At 41.1% G+C, this 17,352-nt stretch overlaps 1 protein-coding gene across 10 annotated transcripts in view; it reads right to left on the minus strand.

Annotated features, from left to right (window-relative positions):
- The window catches only part of si:ch211-207d6.2 (sickle tail protein homolog), a 119,675-nt gene extending 117,737 nt beyond the window's left edge, over nucleotides 1-1,938 (minus strand). For 5 of the 10 annotated variants that reach the window (XM_049478486.1, XM_049478488.1, XM_049478492.1 and 2 more), the window contains exon 1: nucleotides 1,160-1,937. In XM_049478486.1, coding sequence (XP_049334443.1) covers nucleotides 1,160-1,361 — 202 coding nt within the window. In that variant the 5' untranslated portion in view covers nucleotides 1,362-1,937. Of the gene's footprint in view, nucleotides 1-431; nucleotides 524-1,159 lie in introns of those variants that run through there. The other 5 variants (XM_049478495.1, XM_049478494.1, XM_049478493.1 and 2 more) reach the window with 3 other exon arrangements.
- Nucleotides 1,939-17,352: the final 15,414 nt, after the last annotated feature.

A 17,352-nucleotide genomic window follows, 5' to 3' on the forward strand; every position in this document is an offset into this window, starting at 1 on the left:
CTGAATAACTTTATTACATTACTGATTTAAGCAGAAATTTTGGAAAGATTAGTGGAATTTACCTTTAAATCTTAAAATATAATCCAAACTCTCGCTATGACTTGAAACTTTAAGTGTACACAAAAAAATAACACCAGTGAGAACACTGATAAGTCTACTTGTCATAATGAAATGCTACGACTTTCACTCCCTCACTCACTTACTCCCTCACTTACTCCCTGACTTACTTTGTCTCACTCCATCAGCTTAAACATTAGCAATACAAAATGTTATATATCATTTGTGGACATCAAGAACCTACAAAATCACAGCATCAACCAGTAAAAAAGGAACTCCCTTTTAAATCTTATATGTAAATCCTAACACTAAAATTCTCATAAACAGACAAAAAATCCCATAAACTTGAATAGTAGGAATCCCCCTGTACTCACCTGCTGAGGGTCAATATGTAAAGTTCAGTAATAACCAGCTCCCAGCTTTCTGCGTTTATCGGAGCGGTTTGATCAGCTCTGATGAGATCAGGAGACGGATGGAATGTGACAAATGTATCTAATCAGCAAAGACACAGACGGAGCTGCTAATCCCTCCCATACAGAGGCGGCATCAGCGGATAATGCCGGCACGAGCCCATGTGCTGCCGTCAGGGATGCCGGACAATACCTGGCTCCCGCACTAATGCTGATCAGCTGCACGGTCTTTTTGTGGTCGCGTGTCTGAGTGAAATCACTTTAATACCGATTCAGAAACACTGAATGCTGAATTGACCGCTGTGATTAAAGCAACAGTGTCTGAAGTTTGCTTTGTTGGTCGGAGAGAAGCATGCTAAATTTGCACTTAGCTAAAACAGCAGCAGCAGGATCAAAGGACTGGTTTGGTATCCAGCCAAGCGTAGGCAGATCATCATTTGTTTAAAGGCTGACCAGTTTGTTAAACAGGTGAAATCAGTTTTTCTGCTCAGAATGCTTGTCATAGAGCACCTTTATGGATTTGATTGAGGGCATCTTATTGAGAGGCATTAAACTCTTTAGACATCAATATTGAGAGTAGGTAGGTTTTTCATGCACCAAACTACACTGACTCAACAAAATACCAATCACAAAACTCATCAATGCCAATATTTACAGAATACAATACTATCTACAGAAGTTAGGGCATGTACCTGGATTGGGCAACGTCTTCGTAGACCAGTCCTGGCTGTTGACAAGCTGCTGCTGATCCTGTTCCAGTCTAGGTCTCACCAGGTTGCCCTCACTTCCGGCTCTCATCAGCCTCTCCCCGACGATCAGCATCCGTTGGCGGTTGCCCGGTGGTTCTTTCCTTGACTGTTTGGCGGGTTTGACCAGACGAGATGGCTTGGACATTTTCAAACGTTCCTAATAAAGTCACACTGAAGGAAGAGGTCGCCAAAGCTACTTCCAAAGTTGTGTTTCTTGTTGGGTTGATCCCAAAAAGTCCTAAAGCCTAAAGTAGAGGCACCTCTCTAATGGGACAAAAGTTCATTGTGCTTCCAGAGAAGTTTGCCAAAAGTTGCATTTATCAAAGCTTCCAGTTCACTAACATACTTGTTCAAGCTTGAAGCCACAGTCCAAAACTTTTGCCACTTCTACACCATAAGTGACCTCTAAATGAAATGCAACTCACTTCAGAGTGATGCTACTGCCAAATTCTCTTCTTCTGCCAAAGAAAGACAAGTCACACACACATAATCACACAGACACACCAGTGGATGCCCTCCAGTGCCGTGGGCACTAAGTCCCTGACGTGCCAATCCCTTGCTAATCACCCTCCAGGCGATCCTTCTAATGGTCCAGAAGCAGAGCCTTAATCTACTCGCCCTTGCTGTTGAAACGCGCTGTGATTAAAACGGGTTTAAGCAGGCAAGGCAGCGGAGGTGATTACTGTTTGACAGTTGATTCTACTCTGCTGCAAATGCTCGCCGGAGCTGGGGCTAAAGCTTCATGCACCGGCAGAGGACGAGAGAAAGAGAGAGAGAGAGAGAGAGAGAGAGAGAGGGAGCGAGAGTAAGAGAGAAAGAGAGAGAAAGCACAAGGGAGAGGGGAGAGAGACAGAGTCAGAGATTTACTCCCATGTGCCTAACCGTGATAGGCTGCCTGCGGTGCTTGGGCCCCTACCCCCTCAGCCTCACTGCGTCATGCTGAGAGGAGAGCAGCACAGTTTATAGAGTAAAGCCTTGAGAAGATGAACATCCCTACAAAGTGCAGTGTCTGTATAGGCGTTGTGAAGTAGTGTCTCGCTGCAGATGACAGGTAATGTAGACATCAGGTACGTACGTCGGGTACCATCATGTCACGTCAAAACCACTTATCGAAAACCAGTGTACCGTGAACTGAGGATTACGATCATGGAGTTTGAATCCTGGGTCATGCTGCTTGCAATCAGCAGCCAGAGTCAGAGAGAGCACAGTTGGCTATGCTCTCTCTCTGGGTGGGTAGATGGTGCTCTCCCCACATCTCTCTTGGTGTAATGCTAGGCGGCACAGGTTTCTGTTGGCTAGATGTATCAGAGCTTGGGATCCAGCATTTATCTCTGAGCTAGTCTTCACCATCCTAGTGTTGGGGACATTACTTGTGATAGGGGGAGTTTAAAGGTTCATGAAATAGGTAATTGGTCTATCCAATTTTGGTAAGATCTGCCTTGTGACACCAACACAGCTCTGACCTCTCAAAGTCTGGACACCACAAGACCTCTAAAGTGTCCTGTGCTATCTAGCACAAAGACTAGAAGCAACATTAGAAGCAGATCCATATTCAAGTCCTGTAAGTGGTGAGGTAGAAAGTTCATAGATCATCAATGAACACAAATGAACCATGAGTTCCTATAACTAGATCACTGGTTCACCAGTTGTTCTTTCTTTGGCATTTTTTGGTAGGTACAGACCACTGCATTCCAGGAACATCATACAAAACCTGCTTGATATTTTGGAGATGATGTGACCCAGTCAGTCATCTAACCAGCCCTCAGAATTTTACAGTTGCCCATTTTTCCTGCTTCCAAAACATGAACATCAGGAACTGTTCACTTTCTGCCAACATCTCACCCATTTAGATGATGTTAGTTAGCTCTATGTATATACTGTCATCAATCATCTAAATCTAAGAGTTCATTTGATGTTCAAGTCATCAAAACAAATTGAATGAAAAGGGCACATCCGTGATGCCAAAATGATACACAAAACGCTTCAAGATATACAGTATATGTACTTGATTAGCCAGGACAATGAGATGTATCAGATGTTTGCTTCATTAGCTTTGTCTAATTTAGTCTAATTTAGCCATGGATCTTCAGGGCTATTTTAGCCATCCATATTTAAAAAAAAAAAAAAAAATTATAATTTGACCAATCAATAGAGTGAAACGTTTGTGTTGTGTTAAAATTTCTTTAGCTTTGTACTGAAGCTAAAGTACATGTCAAGTTTAGCTCTGGTGCTACAAGGCTACTTTAGCCATTAAAACACATGCTTAAATCCTGACTTGCCTCAACCCATGTGGGGTGTTGAGCAAGACAGTTAAATTTTACTGAGGTAAAATTTTACTTACTTTTTAGATTTAATATGGACGAAAGTACAGCTAACATTCAAGCTTTGAGGGAGGGAGCTACTCTTTTTAGCTATGCTTGATACTTTAGTTTAGTCAGATTTAGTATAGATAACATTATACAGATTATACAGTGTCAGAAACCATATTTACATCTGTTTGGGGGCTTTCACACATACCTTGCTTAGTCTGGACTTTTCAGAGTTTGGTGTAACCAAAAGAAGTGTCCCTGGTCTGGATCTACTAAACCATGGTACAGTTCGTCTGTATAGTGAACTTTCAGACCAATTTCAGGAAGTTGAATCAATCTTTACATAAACCAGTGAAAAAAAATTTGGTGTTGTGCTGAAATCTGACTACTTTTAGCATGCAGGCGCTTTGAACAGCAGTATGGAAACAAACGCTTAGACTGGAAATTCATTAAATTCATGTAACAGTAGGTTAACCCTTATTAATAAACAAAAATAAAAGGAATCTAAGGAGAATTCTGCTGGGGTGGTGCAGATGTATGTGAAGGGGAGTCAGATACTGGCAGAGATGCTAAAATTCGTCACAACATCTGGCAAAGTAACTTGACATAACAACATTCAAAAAACAGGTTAATGTGAAGTATAGAGAGACAAAGACACGAATCTTAGTGCAGACCCTGGTCCGGACTTTCAGATGTGAAAACACCTATAGAGACATAAAATGTGCATAAAATGTGTAAAGATTTTAGCACAATGCTAACTGGTAGATATAAGCTGCCATTACTTGTTATCTACTACAAACTGTTGACACTTGGTTTACTAAACTAGAGAGGAATTGTACAAAGTAAATTCTTAACTCATCCATTACTTTATTTTAAAAAATGTACTGGCTAAAAGGAATTTGTGTTTGTACACATTATAAACTCGCAGTTTATCTCTGTGTACATTCAATCTATGGCTGGAAACACACAAACTCGAACTGACATGACGAGGTCAGGGCGATGACAAGTCATGTCATTTTTTAGCAAATCGAGACTGACAGAGTGGACATGTTTTCATACCCAAGGAGAGAAGAAGAAAGAACAAGAGAGCAGAAACAAAAAACAGCAAAGCCTCTACATCAGGATAATGTGTGAGATCCAGTAGTTCATTAATGAGCTTTTCTTGTGCATCATTAAAAGCTATTTTAATGGCCAGGCAGGAGCACCCTGAGGGAGAGATGACTTTTTCATACATCTTGCCTCTCCGGAGGGAAATCTTAACTATGAAATGAAATTCCCTGTCTTAAAGTGTATAGGTGACAAGAGTGCTAAAAATAATCAACAGCCATGGCTATAGACGTGCAGGCCTTTCTCATATACAGTGCAAACAGTACATTATTTAGACTAAAAAGACTGAAAAGTGTATGGTATTAGTGCATTTTGAATTCACCATCGTTTGTATACACTTTATGCTGAGGATTATAAAAACATTACAAAACAATGACATTTTCCGAACAGGCAGATCCATCTTCTGTTAAAACTTTTTTTGATTTTTTTTATTTCAGACTACAGACCTTAGAGATTCCTTAAATATTCGTCATATATTTGTGTTATTACTTTAAAACCATGATTCTCAAAGTGAGGTCCATGGACATCTAGGTATTTATGATACATAGCCAAGAAGTCATCAGGTTTCCAAGTTCCCAAGCCAATCATTCAAAAGAAACATTTTTTAAATATAATTTTATTTCTAATTTATTTCCCATTTTCTCCCCAGTTTACACTGCCATTTACCCAAACCAACTCATTAGGACTCCCCCTATCACTAGTGATTCCCCAACACACCAGGAGTGTGAAGACTAGCACATGCCCCCTCCGATGCATGTAAAGTCAGCCACCACCGAGCGCGCTCAGAGGAACGCGCATCGACTCGGTGCCGATACATCAGCTCACAGATGCCTTGTGCTGATCGACATCACCCTTTGGAGTGATGTGAGGAGAGAGTGCCATCTACCCACCCAGAGAGAGCAAAGGCATGTGTGCTCTCTTGGGGCTTTAGTAGCCGATGCCAAGCTACATGAACAGGATTCGAACCAGCGATCTACTGATCATAGTGGCAGCGCTTAGCCCGCTGGACTATTCGGAGCCCCAAGAGAAATAATTAAGTGGTTGTTTCTAGATGGTTGCCTTTTTGCCTTGCAAAATACCATGTTGCTGCTTTGAGGTTGCTAAGTGGTTGCTTTGGTATTTTACATGGTTGCAAGACTAGAGCTAGTGCTAGAGTACATGTCACAACTCCTTTATCAATGTACAGTTAGGGGTCTGCTTTGTTGTTCATTTCAAATTGTAGCATCACAAGACCAGGACATAGTCCCTTTGAGTGGCTTAATTTAGAGACAGAAATGACCACCTATGATCACTGGTCCTCTCCTAAAATGACAAATAATTGGCAGAGACCCATATCCACCGTTTACCCAAACATCAGGAGGGGGAATAAAGCTAAAATTCAACTTAGCATATACAAAAAAAAATACTGCAATAATGGAGCCATATTTCCCTATTTTTTTTTTAAACACAAGGATAGTGGATATTGATTTCCTGATTTGATTTACCTGTATTGTCTGAAAGTGTACTGACCCCTGGATACCAAGAACACTCTACAAGCTCTGTTATTTTGGAGCTGTTCTGTCCCAGTTTTCCTTCTGTTACTACAGTCTTTGGCCCCTATCAGTGTCTCAGATTCTTACACTTGCCAGACAGGAAAGCACTGAAAATTGATCAGACAAAATGATTTGGCCAAAAATGGCAAAAACTTGAGTGAGTTTGTTTGGTTTGTTTTTAGAGAGAACCAGCTGGCGGTTATTTTATGCTCTCAACGGCTTGGTTATGTTACTCCTGCCCTGGTGACACTACAATACAGCTTGCATATTTAATTTATGTTATAAACATTAATGAAAATTACTTGGTATTTTTTGTTCAATTTTGGCCAACAGATTTCTTACCCCTTGGCAGGTACCTCTGTCGCAAAATACATAACCAATCTTGTTCACTTCACCTGTTGCTGGTTCTAATGTTACGGCTAATTCCAGAAGTGCTGTAGATACAGTACATGAGTGATTATCGTTGTTAGTTTTGTAGTGTTCCTGTGACCGAGGCTAAACTTTGTCTCCAAGGGAGTCAGTCTGAGTGACTCTGTGCTATTCAGTAATGACTGCTTTCAGCGATAGCATCTCTAAATATCACAAAATCAACAAAAAGAGCCTTCAGCCTTCTCCTTTACTGCTGTTGCTGAAACAGCCCGGCAAAACATCTATCACACAAAACAATAATTGTGAAAATGGTGGAAATACGGCTCCCTTAAGCACTGTTTTTAGCCATTAGTCTCCCTTGTAGCCCAGCAGAATGGCGTCAAACAGAACCACAACAGTTCACAGAAACGAGTCTTGTCTGCTCTGCTTTAATCAATGATTATAATAATGAAGCATAAAATCTGTCTCTACAATAACCATAGTTTTCTACTTTCTGAGTTGTAGACAAATACAAACATATACAGCGTATTCAAAATACACAGGTCCTTGTATCTATACCCATTATTTGTTATTTCAGCTCCACCAGGCATATAGGACACTTTGTAGTTCTGTAATTACAGACTGTAGTTCTCTATCTGTTTTTTTTTTTTTTTTTTTTTTGCATAATTAGTTATTATTCTCATTTCACGCTGTTCTTCAATGGTCAGGACCCCACAGGAGAGACGACCACAGAGCAGCTATTAGTTGCTTGGTGGGTCATTCTCTAGAATGGTGATTAGTGTGTCAGTAGTGTGTGTTGAGCTGGTTAGAGTGGACCAGCGACAGCAGTGCAAGACATCCCAAGTTGCAAAAATTTATTTCAGGCAGGTGGCCCTGGGTGTGGACTTGGAATACAAAAAAAAAAAAAAAAACCTTGCACACACACACCAAAGAATATGGATATACTTTAGAAAATTCAAAGGAGAAATGAGTTTTGATGGGAGCCATGATGCTCCTGACCGCATCTCGTCCAGGAAGAAAAAAAACACACTGCCCACCCACACTGAAAACTGATTGGCTGACTCACAGACTCTTTGCAGAGAACAGGCCAATCAGAACCCTCTTTGTTTTGCATGTGCTTCAGGAGTATGCACACAAGGAGAGCGCCTTTCTCTCCCTCTCCCTCTCTTTCTCTCACGCGATTGGGGGTTAAAAAAAAAAAAAAAAAAACACTCTGGGTCTGCATGCACATTCTAGATTCCGGGCGATTTTACCTGACTTGCGGTAGACTCCCATGTCTTCCGGGAGACTTGGGACATCTGCAGTGCTGCTGTTTTATTTTCTTCCTTCTTCTCTGGTTTGCTACTGCTTCTTTTTTTGTGTATTTTTATTTTATTATATTTATATTTTATTTTCTTCCTTCTTCTTTTCTGGTTTGCTACTGCTTTATTATTTATTTAATAATTATTTATCATTTGCTTCTTTCTGTGTATAATCTGCAATTTTGATCATTTATTATTATTTTTGTCTAAAACCTTTGACACAACATTAGCTCTGTAAAAATCTTCTAACCAATTTTAAATGCGTTTTTACTGTACATAGACAAAATGCTCTGAAAAAAACCACACAGCATGTGAGAAAATCCAGCATTTTGTTATTAAAAAAAAATAATAATAACTTTTTACTTCACAAATAATGTCAGTTCAAAATATCGAAACAACTCTCCTACATAAGTTTTAACAGTGCTGGAAATTCCTGTGTATCTCATTAGCGCCACTAGTGTTTGGGCATGGAACTGCACCCACCTATAATCTGATCATTCAGTAAAAGGACAGGGATACTTCAGGGAGCCAATCAGATTTCTGCTGGTGCCCTGCCCCTAGAACCGCCAGTGTTGATTGGACACAGTGTTTAAAAACTCTAGCAGCATTGCTCAAGCTCTGTGGTGGTTTCTCCTATGGTGTCCTGACCATTGAAGGAAAAGGGTAAAAGGAGTATAATAATAAAGTATACAAAGAAACAGATGGAGGACTATAGTCCTGTAATAGTTACTGTAACATAACGACAAAGTGTCCTGTATGATCAGTGGTGGCCATAATGTAAAGCTTGATTGGTATACATGGCTTATGTAACTCAGAGTGGGAAATGTTTACTCTGAGGGTAAAGGAGTTAATAAGAATATTTATCAGAGAAGGTTTGTGCCGGTATGTACTTTAATTGGGCTCGGTGCAGGTCCTGCGTCCAGCCGTATCGCAGTGTTTACCTATCAGGGGAGAAATATGCACACTCATTAGCCTCGGGTGCCTTTAACCTTGATGTTGTGTACGATAAACAAACCCTGCTAAAATCGGAGAAACCAACACAGCTACTCAGCTAATTCATTAGGGAACCAATAAAAACCTTTCATTTTCAATAAAACTCAATGATGAAGCTGCTTAGCCTAGCATCCCATGAGTTTCATTACGGTAGGCTGTTTAAATTAAGCTAACTAAAGAAGGGGTCCTCATCCCTGGTATATTGGAGATCTACTCTCTAGCAGAGTTTGAACCATAAATCAAATTAAATTAACAAATTAACTGTATTTGATGGGACAAGACAATGTTAAATGTTGTAAAATGTAAAAAATGTAAAAAAAAAAAAAGTAATTTCCATTGTTAAACTTAGACATAATTCTTTTTTATTTATAGACCACATGACAGGCAGTAGGTGCTGTTTTATTTTTTAATCCTTGCTCTTCAAACAGCCAAGTTGATAAACCACTGATAAAATGTAGTAAACACATAAACCTACAGAGACATGATTCATACTTTGTTTTGTTGAGCTTTCAACATTAGCCTGTAATTTTTTTGTATGCTAATATGGAGTTTAGAAGGTAGATTGCTCTTCATTTACTCTAAATGTCCCATTACACTCAGCTCTACCTGCGATCTCCAGCCTCCAGACTACAATACCCAAAATGCACCTCACACTGACATCACTCCCTCACGTGATCACATTACACTGCACACGGCACTCTAGGGCTGCGTCCAGAAACTTTTGCTACTCCTCCTCTCCTACTCCTCCTTTCCTACTCCTCCTCTCCTACCCCGGAAGAAGGTGGAGGAATCGAGGAGAGGAGAGGAGGATGAGGAATGGAGGGAAGGAGCTGTAATTGGGGAAATGGGACAGCTGATCCCTTTTATATAGGATGTTGACTACCGATGAACTGAGCCAATCACAACGCTCACTTTTAGCACATGCCGGATACTGCCCAGCCAATCACAGCTTCTGAATAAAGCTCCACATACAAAAATAAAAACGAGAGATCAATAAACACAATTCCAAATTCTAGAGCTCAAGCTTCAAAGTGCAGCCTGATTAGCCATTGATGAAGGTTGCATATGTAAATATTAAATTATTTTAATAGTAAAATATGATTTCATTGAATGTAATAAAACAAATAACAAATCTTAATAAATAATAAATAAAATAATACATATTATATTTTACATACATGTTGAAGTGAAAAAATATTAGATGAAACAGCATCAATGGAACATTACTGTCACACAGCTAAATATTCAGATATTCCAATAAAATCCTGCTTACTCCCAGGCATTTTGGCCGCATCTCCTCTGGCCAGTGATATATATATATATATATATATATATATACACACACACACATATATTCATATATATATATATGACATATATATATATATATATATATATATATATATATATATATATATATATATATATATATATATATATATATATATATCATGTTACAAATATGGGAACATTAATAAAGTTTTACTGAGCATACAGCTTATCTAAACAAAAACATATATTAGTGCTTTACTGGCTGTATAATTAGATAAGGAACCTAGTTAATTAATATGTTTATGACGTATATTTGGGCGTTGCCTGCTCCTCGCACTGCTTTTCGCGTGCTCTGTGGGCGTGGATGCAGTGATGTCATTGGAAAATCCTTAAAAGTCTTCCGGAGTAGGATACACTGATGTATCCTCCAATGGAAGCCTACTACAGGAGAATTTTAAGCGGCTTCTTTCGTCTCCTACGGTATTCGGACAGGCGGCAAGATGGCGTCACGAAATCAGTTTCCGGGTCACGGAGGAGAGGAGGAGGATCGGTAGGAAAAAGGAGACACTTTTGGGGTTTCTGGACGCAGCCTAGGAGTGTATACACCTTCACTCCACACACACCTTGTTGAGTATTGTTTGGTTTACCTACTTTACAAAGTGGTAAGTAGGTAAACCAAACAATACTTGCCTGCATTTGGCTTACCTTTACGACCTTGTTTTCATGTATTACCGACTCTCTGTGTATAAATCCTGGACTGATTATAGTGTATGGTATGTTTATCCTCTCTGGCTGCTGTTTACTGGAATGGATCATGCTCGTTTTGACCTCCCCTTGTACATCTACTTTATTTAATAAAGTATTTTAACTGCATCTGCACGTGTCTGAGTCCTGTCCAGTCATGATGAAACTAAAATGTAGGACTTCTCCTTCTCTGTCTGTCTGTCTGTCTGTCTGTCTGTCTCTCTCTCTCTCTCTCTCTCTCTCTCTCACACACACACACACACAAACAGCTGATTGGATGTTTCCTCTTTCCAAGTTGTTGAAGGTGAAATATAGAGCTGCACTTGTGTTTTATTTCCTCCATTAAACTCACAGTTAAACTCAACAACTGCCCTGAGATATTATATAATACAGTAAAAAAAGGCTCTAGTCTTCCAGGCATAACAAACTATACTACATTATATTTGTCTCCCTCCCAAAAATCCAGAGAAGCACCAGCAAACAAAATGAATCTTGATTTTAAACTTGACAAATCACAGAATATTGTTGCAATTAATTCATTTTTTTAATCGATTCACACCACTAATATAAATATAATTTAGTTTTGCCAATTCAACAAAGATCTTGATCTTTTTTTTATCGAGTGACACCACTACCTAAAATATATGACATTTATGCTTGGTTTAAGCTTCATGTTAAACAACTACACCAAGTGTTCAAATTCTCTGGCAGAATCAGCTCATGCTACGTTATCTCATCAATGTTAAACCTCATGGGTTTGTCCTGTCTGAACAAACCCATGAGGAACCTCAATTTCTACGAAATATACATGGAAAAACATGGAGCGCACAGTGATTGAGTTCTTAATAATTTACAGGACCAAGGAACGGAAGTCTGTCTGGATGTTAACGGATTACCTCTGACAGGCTACCCCTGACCGGCTGATGCATCGGAAGGTCTCATCGTCACAACAATTAAGCGATGACCATCTCTGTGCTCCCCGGGGCGTATTTCTGGATCAGTCACGGTGGGCCAAAAATATCCTGCTGACACATGGTGCAGGCAGTTTATGCTGTCATGATTCTCTGAAGAACGCAGCTAAAATGGCTTTAATGGGCTCTCTTGTTTTATCTGGGCTTCGTTTTCAGCTACAAGTAGGCCTGAGGTATAGAAGTGAAGGGTAACAGACAGGCCCAAAAACACAACCGAGTGCGGCCTGCTATGAATATGAGTGCATAACAATGATCATTCAGGATGACTGCACAAAATAACGACATGCAGCTCTCTGGCCAGAGAAAAGTTAGTGATAGTTGGGAGAACGACATAATTTACCCAACTTCCCCTTTATTTTCTGTATCGTAAATAGGCCAAAACACAACTAACACATATTTTTGAGATTATTTAACGACAGAGTTAATAATATCAAGTGTGTGATGAATCAGTCAGGCAGTAAGCACCATGCGAAGCACCATGTAGATTTTAGTTACCGACATAATTTTCTTATCAGATTACTGAAGTCCCAGTGAATGAGAAAGTGACAGAGCGCAAATGATGGTGCGAGAGACAGTGTGAGTGAGTGAGCAACAGGGCCAGTGAGAGAGAGAAAGAGAGAGACAGAGACAGTACGAAGGAGCGAGAGACAGTGTGATTAAATGAGCGAGAGACAGCACGAGTAATTGAGCAAAAGACAGTGTGAGTGAGAGAGAGAGAGAAACAGTACGAAGGAGCAAGAGACAGTGTGAGTAAATGAGCGAGAGACAGCACGAGTAATTGAGCGAAAGACAGTGTGAGTGAGAGAGAGAGAGAAAGAGACGATTGAGCGAGAGACAGAGTGAGTGAGAGACAGTGCAAGTGAGTAAGCGAGAGACAGCACGAGTAATTGAGCGAGATACCATGTAAATGAGTGAGAGACAGGGCCAGTGAGAGAGAGAAAGAGAGAGAGACAGTATGAAGGAGCGAGAGACAGCACGAGTAGTTGAGCGAGAGACAGAGTGAGTGAGTGAGAGACAGTGTGTGAGTGAGCGAGAGACAGTGTGAGTGATTGAGCGACAGACAGTGTGAGTAAGTGAGCGAGAGACAGTGCGAGTGAGTGAGAGACAGGGCGAGAGAGAGAGCACGAGTGAGCAAGCTAGAGAGGGTGAGAGACAGTGTGAGTGAGCGAGAGACAGTGCGAGTGAGCGAGAGAAAGCACAAGTAAGCAAGAGACAGGGTGAGTGAGTGAGCAAGAAACAGTTCGATTGTGTGAGCGAGAGACAGCGTGAGTGAGCGTGCAAGAGACAGAGCGAGTAAGTGAGCGAGAGACAGTGTGAGTAAGTGAGAGACAGGGCGAGAGAGAGAGAGCACGAGTGAGCAAGCTAGAGAGGGTGAGACAGTGCAAGTGAGCGAGCGAGAGTGAGAGACAGGGTGAGTGAGCAAGCAAGAGGGAGAGACAGGATGAATGAGTGAGAGACAGCGCAAGTGAGCGAGCGAGAGTGAGAGACAGGGTGAGTGAGCAAGAGACAGCGCGAGTAAGTGAGAGACAGTGCGAGTGAGTGAGTGAGTGAGAGACAGCACAAGTGAGGAAGCAAGAAGGAGAGACAGGGTGAATGAGCGAGAGACAGCGCAAGTGAGAAAGAAACAGTGCGAGTGAGTGAGAGAGACAGCACGAGTGAACAAGCAAGCACCTGAGAGATTTCAGCAGAGCAGCGGTGTGTCGACAATTGGAATGATCCATTTCTGTGCGTGCTCTCCGCTTGTGTGTGTGCAACAAGGTGCCTGTTTTTTTTTTACCTTGTTGTTGCACTCTCTACGTTTGGCAAGTTTTTGCAAAGTATCAAAAACAGGCACATTTTTAGACCTTAAGGTACTCTGTAGTAGACCTTTCAGTCTGTGCCTCTTTCATATTGGATTTTGACACCCAACCCAAGTCAGAAACTGACCAGTATTGAATAGGGTAACAGGGGGTTGATTAATTGATAATGTGTATGTCTGATGGGCTACACTTTGTAATTCTACATCTATGTATTGATCCTTTAAGATGAAGCTGGTGAAGTGGCCACAGAGGGGAAGTACCAGGCAGATACCTCTAATAAAGTGAACGATGAGTGCATATGAACAGCAGGGTCTCTGCCAAGGCCATGAGGGTAATTACTGATCAGTTCTCAGCTTATCTCACCAAGGCTGAGCAACACAGTCATCCAGCATGCCCCCAGGCCTTGACATTGCAGTGCAGATGAAGGTAAATGACAGCTGTCAGAGAAGACTGTCAAAACTGAAGTGATGAATTGTCCACAGTATCTTAATACTAGAGACCGGCATGGTTAAATGGAATGGAAGGAAGAATATTTACACAATATACAAAGTTTAGTTAATTCAGTTCAGATGTGCCAACAGTAAAATAAACAAAAATACATGGTAATTTATTTTATGTGTGTTCCTGGAATATATCATAGAAGGCATTACCACCCAAAGTGCACAGCACAGTGGGTAGTAATGAGTGTCTGATGGCGTCTGGCTAGAATTATGCAGGCTAAGCGCTGCCCCTATGATCAGAAGATCGCCAATTCGAATCCTGTTCATGGAGCTTGCCATCGGCTACCGGAGCCCTGAGAGAGAACAATTGGCCTTTCTCTCTCTGGGTGGGTAGATGGCACTCTCTCCCAACATCACCCCCATGGCTGATGTCAATCAGCACAAGGCATCTGTGAGCTGATGTATCAGAACCAAGTCGCTGTGCTTTCCTCCGAGCAAGCTATGGTGGTTGCTCGGTAATGCTGCATCAGAAGCAGTTGGAAAAGAGGTGGTGGCTGACATTACATGTGTCGGAGGAGGCATGTGCTAGTTTTCACCCTCCTGGTGTGGGGCATCACTAGTGATAGTAGGAGTCCCAATGAGCGGGTTGGGTAATTGGCCTTGTAAATGGGATAGAAAAAAAGATTTTATTGTTTAAACTAAAAAAATAATCAGGTGCTGTGTAGTTAGCTTAGCACTAAAAATGTGTTTTTTACAAGGCCTGGCTCTAATAGTCACCTTCACTGCACTGCACTTTCTTTGAAAAAGACGTTCACATATGTGAATCAAACAAAGTTTGCTTTACCTTCTCAGTCCATGTTCGAACTTTATTTCCTGATGCTGATTGTGAGGCAGCTGGCCACGTCTTCTCAGACAGCTTGTGTTTTTCTTGTCTTAAAGGAGAGGAGATTGAGATATCAGGAAATGAGATTTTCTCTGTTAATTTAGTTTGCCTCCGCCTGAAGTTGAAGGGCACACTTTTAGTTCCTGGAGTGGATGTGTGTGTGTGTGTAAGTAAAGACTCCAGGGCTGCTTATGGCTTATTGATTTTATCCCTCACTTGGACACACTGTTGAGTTTGGTCCGGCTGGTCATTCCCGTCCAGTATGATAACTGGACACAGCGCAGAGAGGGCACTGGCGAGGAAGACGCATTAAGTGTCCACACAGCCTCCTAATGTTTCTTCTCCATTAGCCACAGTAATAAAAGTGTCACCTACTTACCTACGGAGCCGATAAAATACAGCCTTCATTATATCCGCTGAGGCTGAAAGGCAATAGTCGTGTGTCATGGTCGGAAATAGGCCACCCTGACTCCACTGCTCAGTGGTTTACCCTCGTCTAGACCGGACCTGTCTGAGGGGCTAAAATATCATCAAATGAAGAGGAACAAGGGCATTGAGAACTCTGAACACAATGAAACACAATGATTACAATTATTTTAATATCCGCATCGTATAAAAATGAAAAAAAAAAAAAAAGGGCTTCTTATGTTTGCTTTTAGTTCTACTGCATTTTTGTTTCATTATTTTCCACACATTTTTTATTGACCAGGCCATTTGAGGATCTGAACCCTCTTTAACAAAGGCAGTCATTTCTTTGTAATGTGTGCAGCTGTCACATTAACCAAACACATGACAGATACATGCAGATACCAAACACACAGTTTATAAAATAAAGGGCAAAACCTACAGGAGTGGTCAGGGACAGGCAAGGTCATTAACGGAGTGGTCAAAAATACAAAGCAGGTCGGCAACAAAGAAGCAAATAGAGAAGAAACATGGAGTAGAATATCTAAGGATCTAGGTTTAATCCCGGGAAAGGGAGAAAAGGAAATAGGGGGTATTCATAGTCAGGAACACAGGTGTGAGTAATCTCAGAAGCTGGGTGAGCCGGTACACTAGAGTGTCACATGATCCGGTATGCCCGGAAGGTTTGTCGCAGGTGTATTCTGGGAAATGGAGTCTTTAGAGTAAATAGTAGAGTCCCTGGCAGGCGGACTGACAACGTCAGCACAGTGGTTTTGCATTGCCTCATAGAAAACCATACCAACAAAACCTCATACCATGAAAGTTCTTGTACTTGCTGCTAAAAACAGTCTGGATGATCAGTTATGTCTATTGTCCGAACTCACTGTGCACATTTCCTCTGTAAAAATATCTGAAATTCTGGCTTGTTTGATCACAACACAGGCCATATTTTAACGTTCTGTACAGGCGAGCCCTCAACTATGCACAAGGTAGCTTGATTAAGGGTGTGTCAGGGTGTCTTTGCTCTCGTAACGACAGGAAAAGCATGCCTTGCACGACTTGAAATGTGCAAAAGGTATGTACGAACTTTCTTAATTAATCATGGGTGTGTTTTGGGTGTAGCATGAAATCCATGAAAACCAATCACATGCAATTTTCTTTAAGAGCCAGGTATGCTAAAAATGCTAACCTAGGAAATAAAACATGTACCACATTTATCTTTGAGGACAGATCTGCACACTCTGGGTATTTTAATCTCAGGGATCTTCATAAGGGAGAGTCACCCGGAGTAGTTTTCTCAGCGTCTTGAAGGAGTTCTTGGAGGTTTTGAACAATAGTTTTTTTTACTTCACGCTGTGAAGCTCCAGCTTATCCCAAATCACTCATCTCAGACTCACACTCACAATTAAATAAAAAATAAAGAAAAACATTGATGTCCAAGATGGTGTGTCCAAAATGTTCACTGGTACTGTATTTTGGTTCTATTCACCATAAAACAAATGGTAAAAATGGTCAAAATGTGGACGTTTTTAGCCAAGTGTTTTTGGAACTGTTGCGCTACCACTACCATCCGCATTCTGAGGTAATGCTGGAATCCAGCATTAGTCTTAGTACCTGGAAACTAAGCCTCTGGTTGATATATTAAAATGAACTCACATCTAACACAAACCTGAACTCTACCCCTTCCCCCCCTACCTGCACTTACAGTATTCCCTCCTTTGATGTCCACTGCTTCTCTGCCTTCATTAATGTCCACTTCTCTCCCACACACTGCCACCGAATGTAGAATCCATGGTGAGGGTGGGGGTAAGAGGCAAATTCCATCATATTTGCACAGGCACTGAGTATATCATATTAGAAATATTGAGGCCTACAACAGTTGCAGGATGACTTGTGTGTTACGGAGAGGTCATTTCTCTGTGTCCAGTGTTACGGAGGGGTCAGTTCTGGTACAGAACATGACTAGCAGCTGTGCTCATTAAAGATGTGTCAGAATGACCATCCTCATGTG

This window comes from Astyanax mexicanus, chromosome 4 (assembly GCF_023375975.1).
Source record: "Astyanax mexicanus isolate ESR-SI-001 chromosome 4, AstMex3_surface, whole genome shotgun sequence".
Taxonomy (NCBI): Eukaryota; Metazoa; Chordata; class Actinopteri; order Characiformes; family Acestrorhamphidae; genus Astyanax; species Astyanax mexicanus.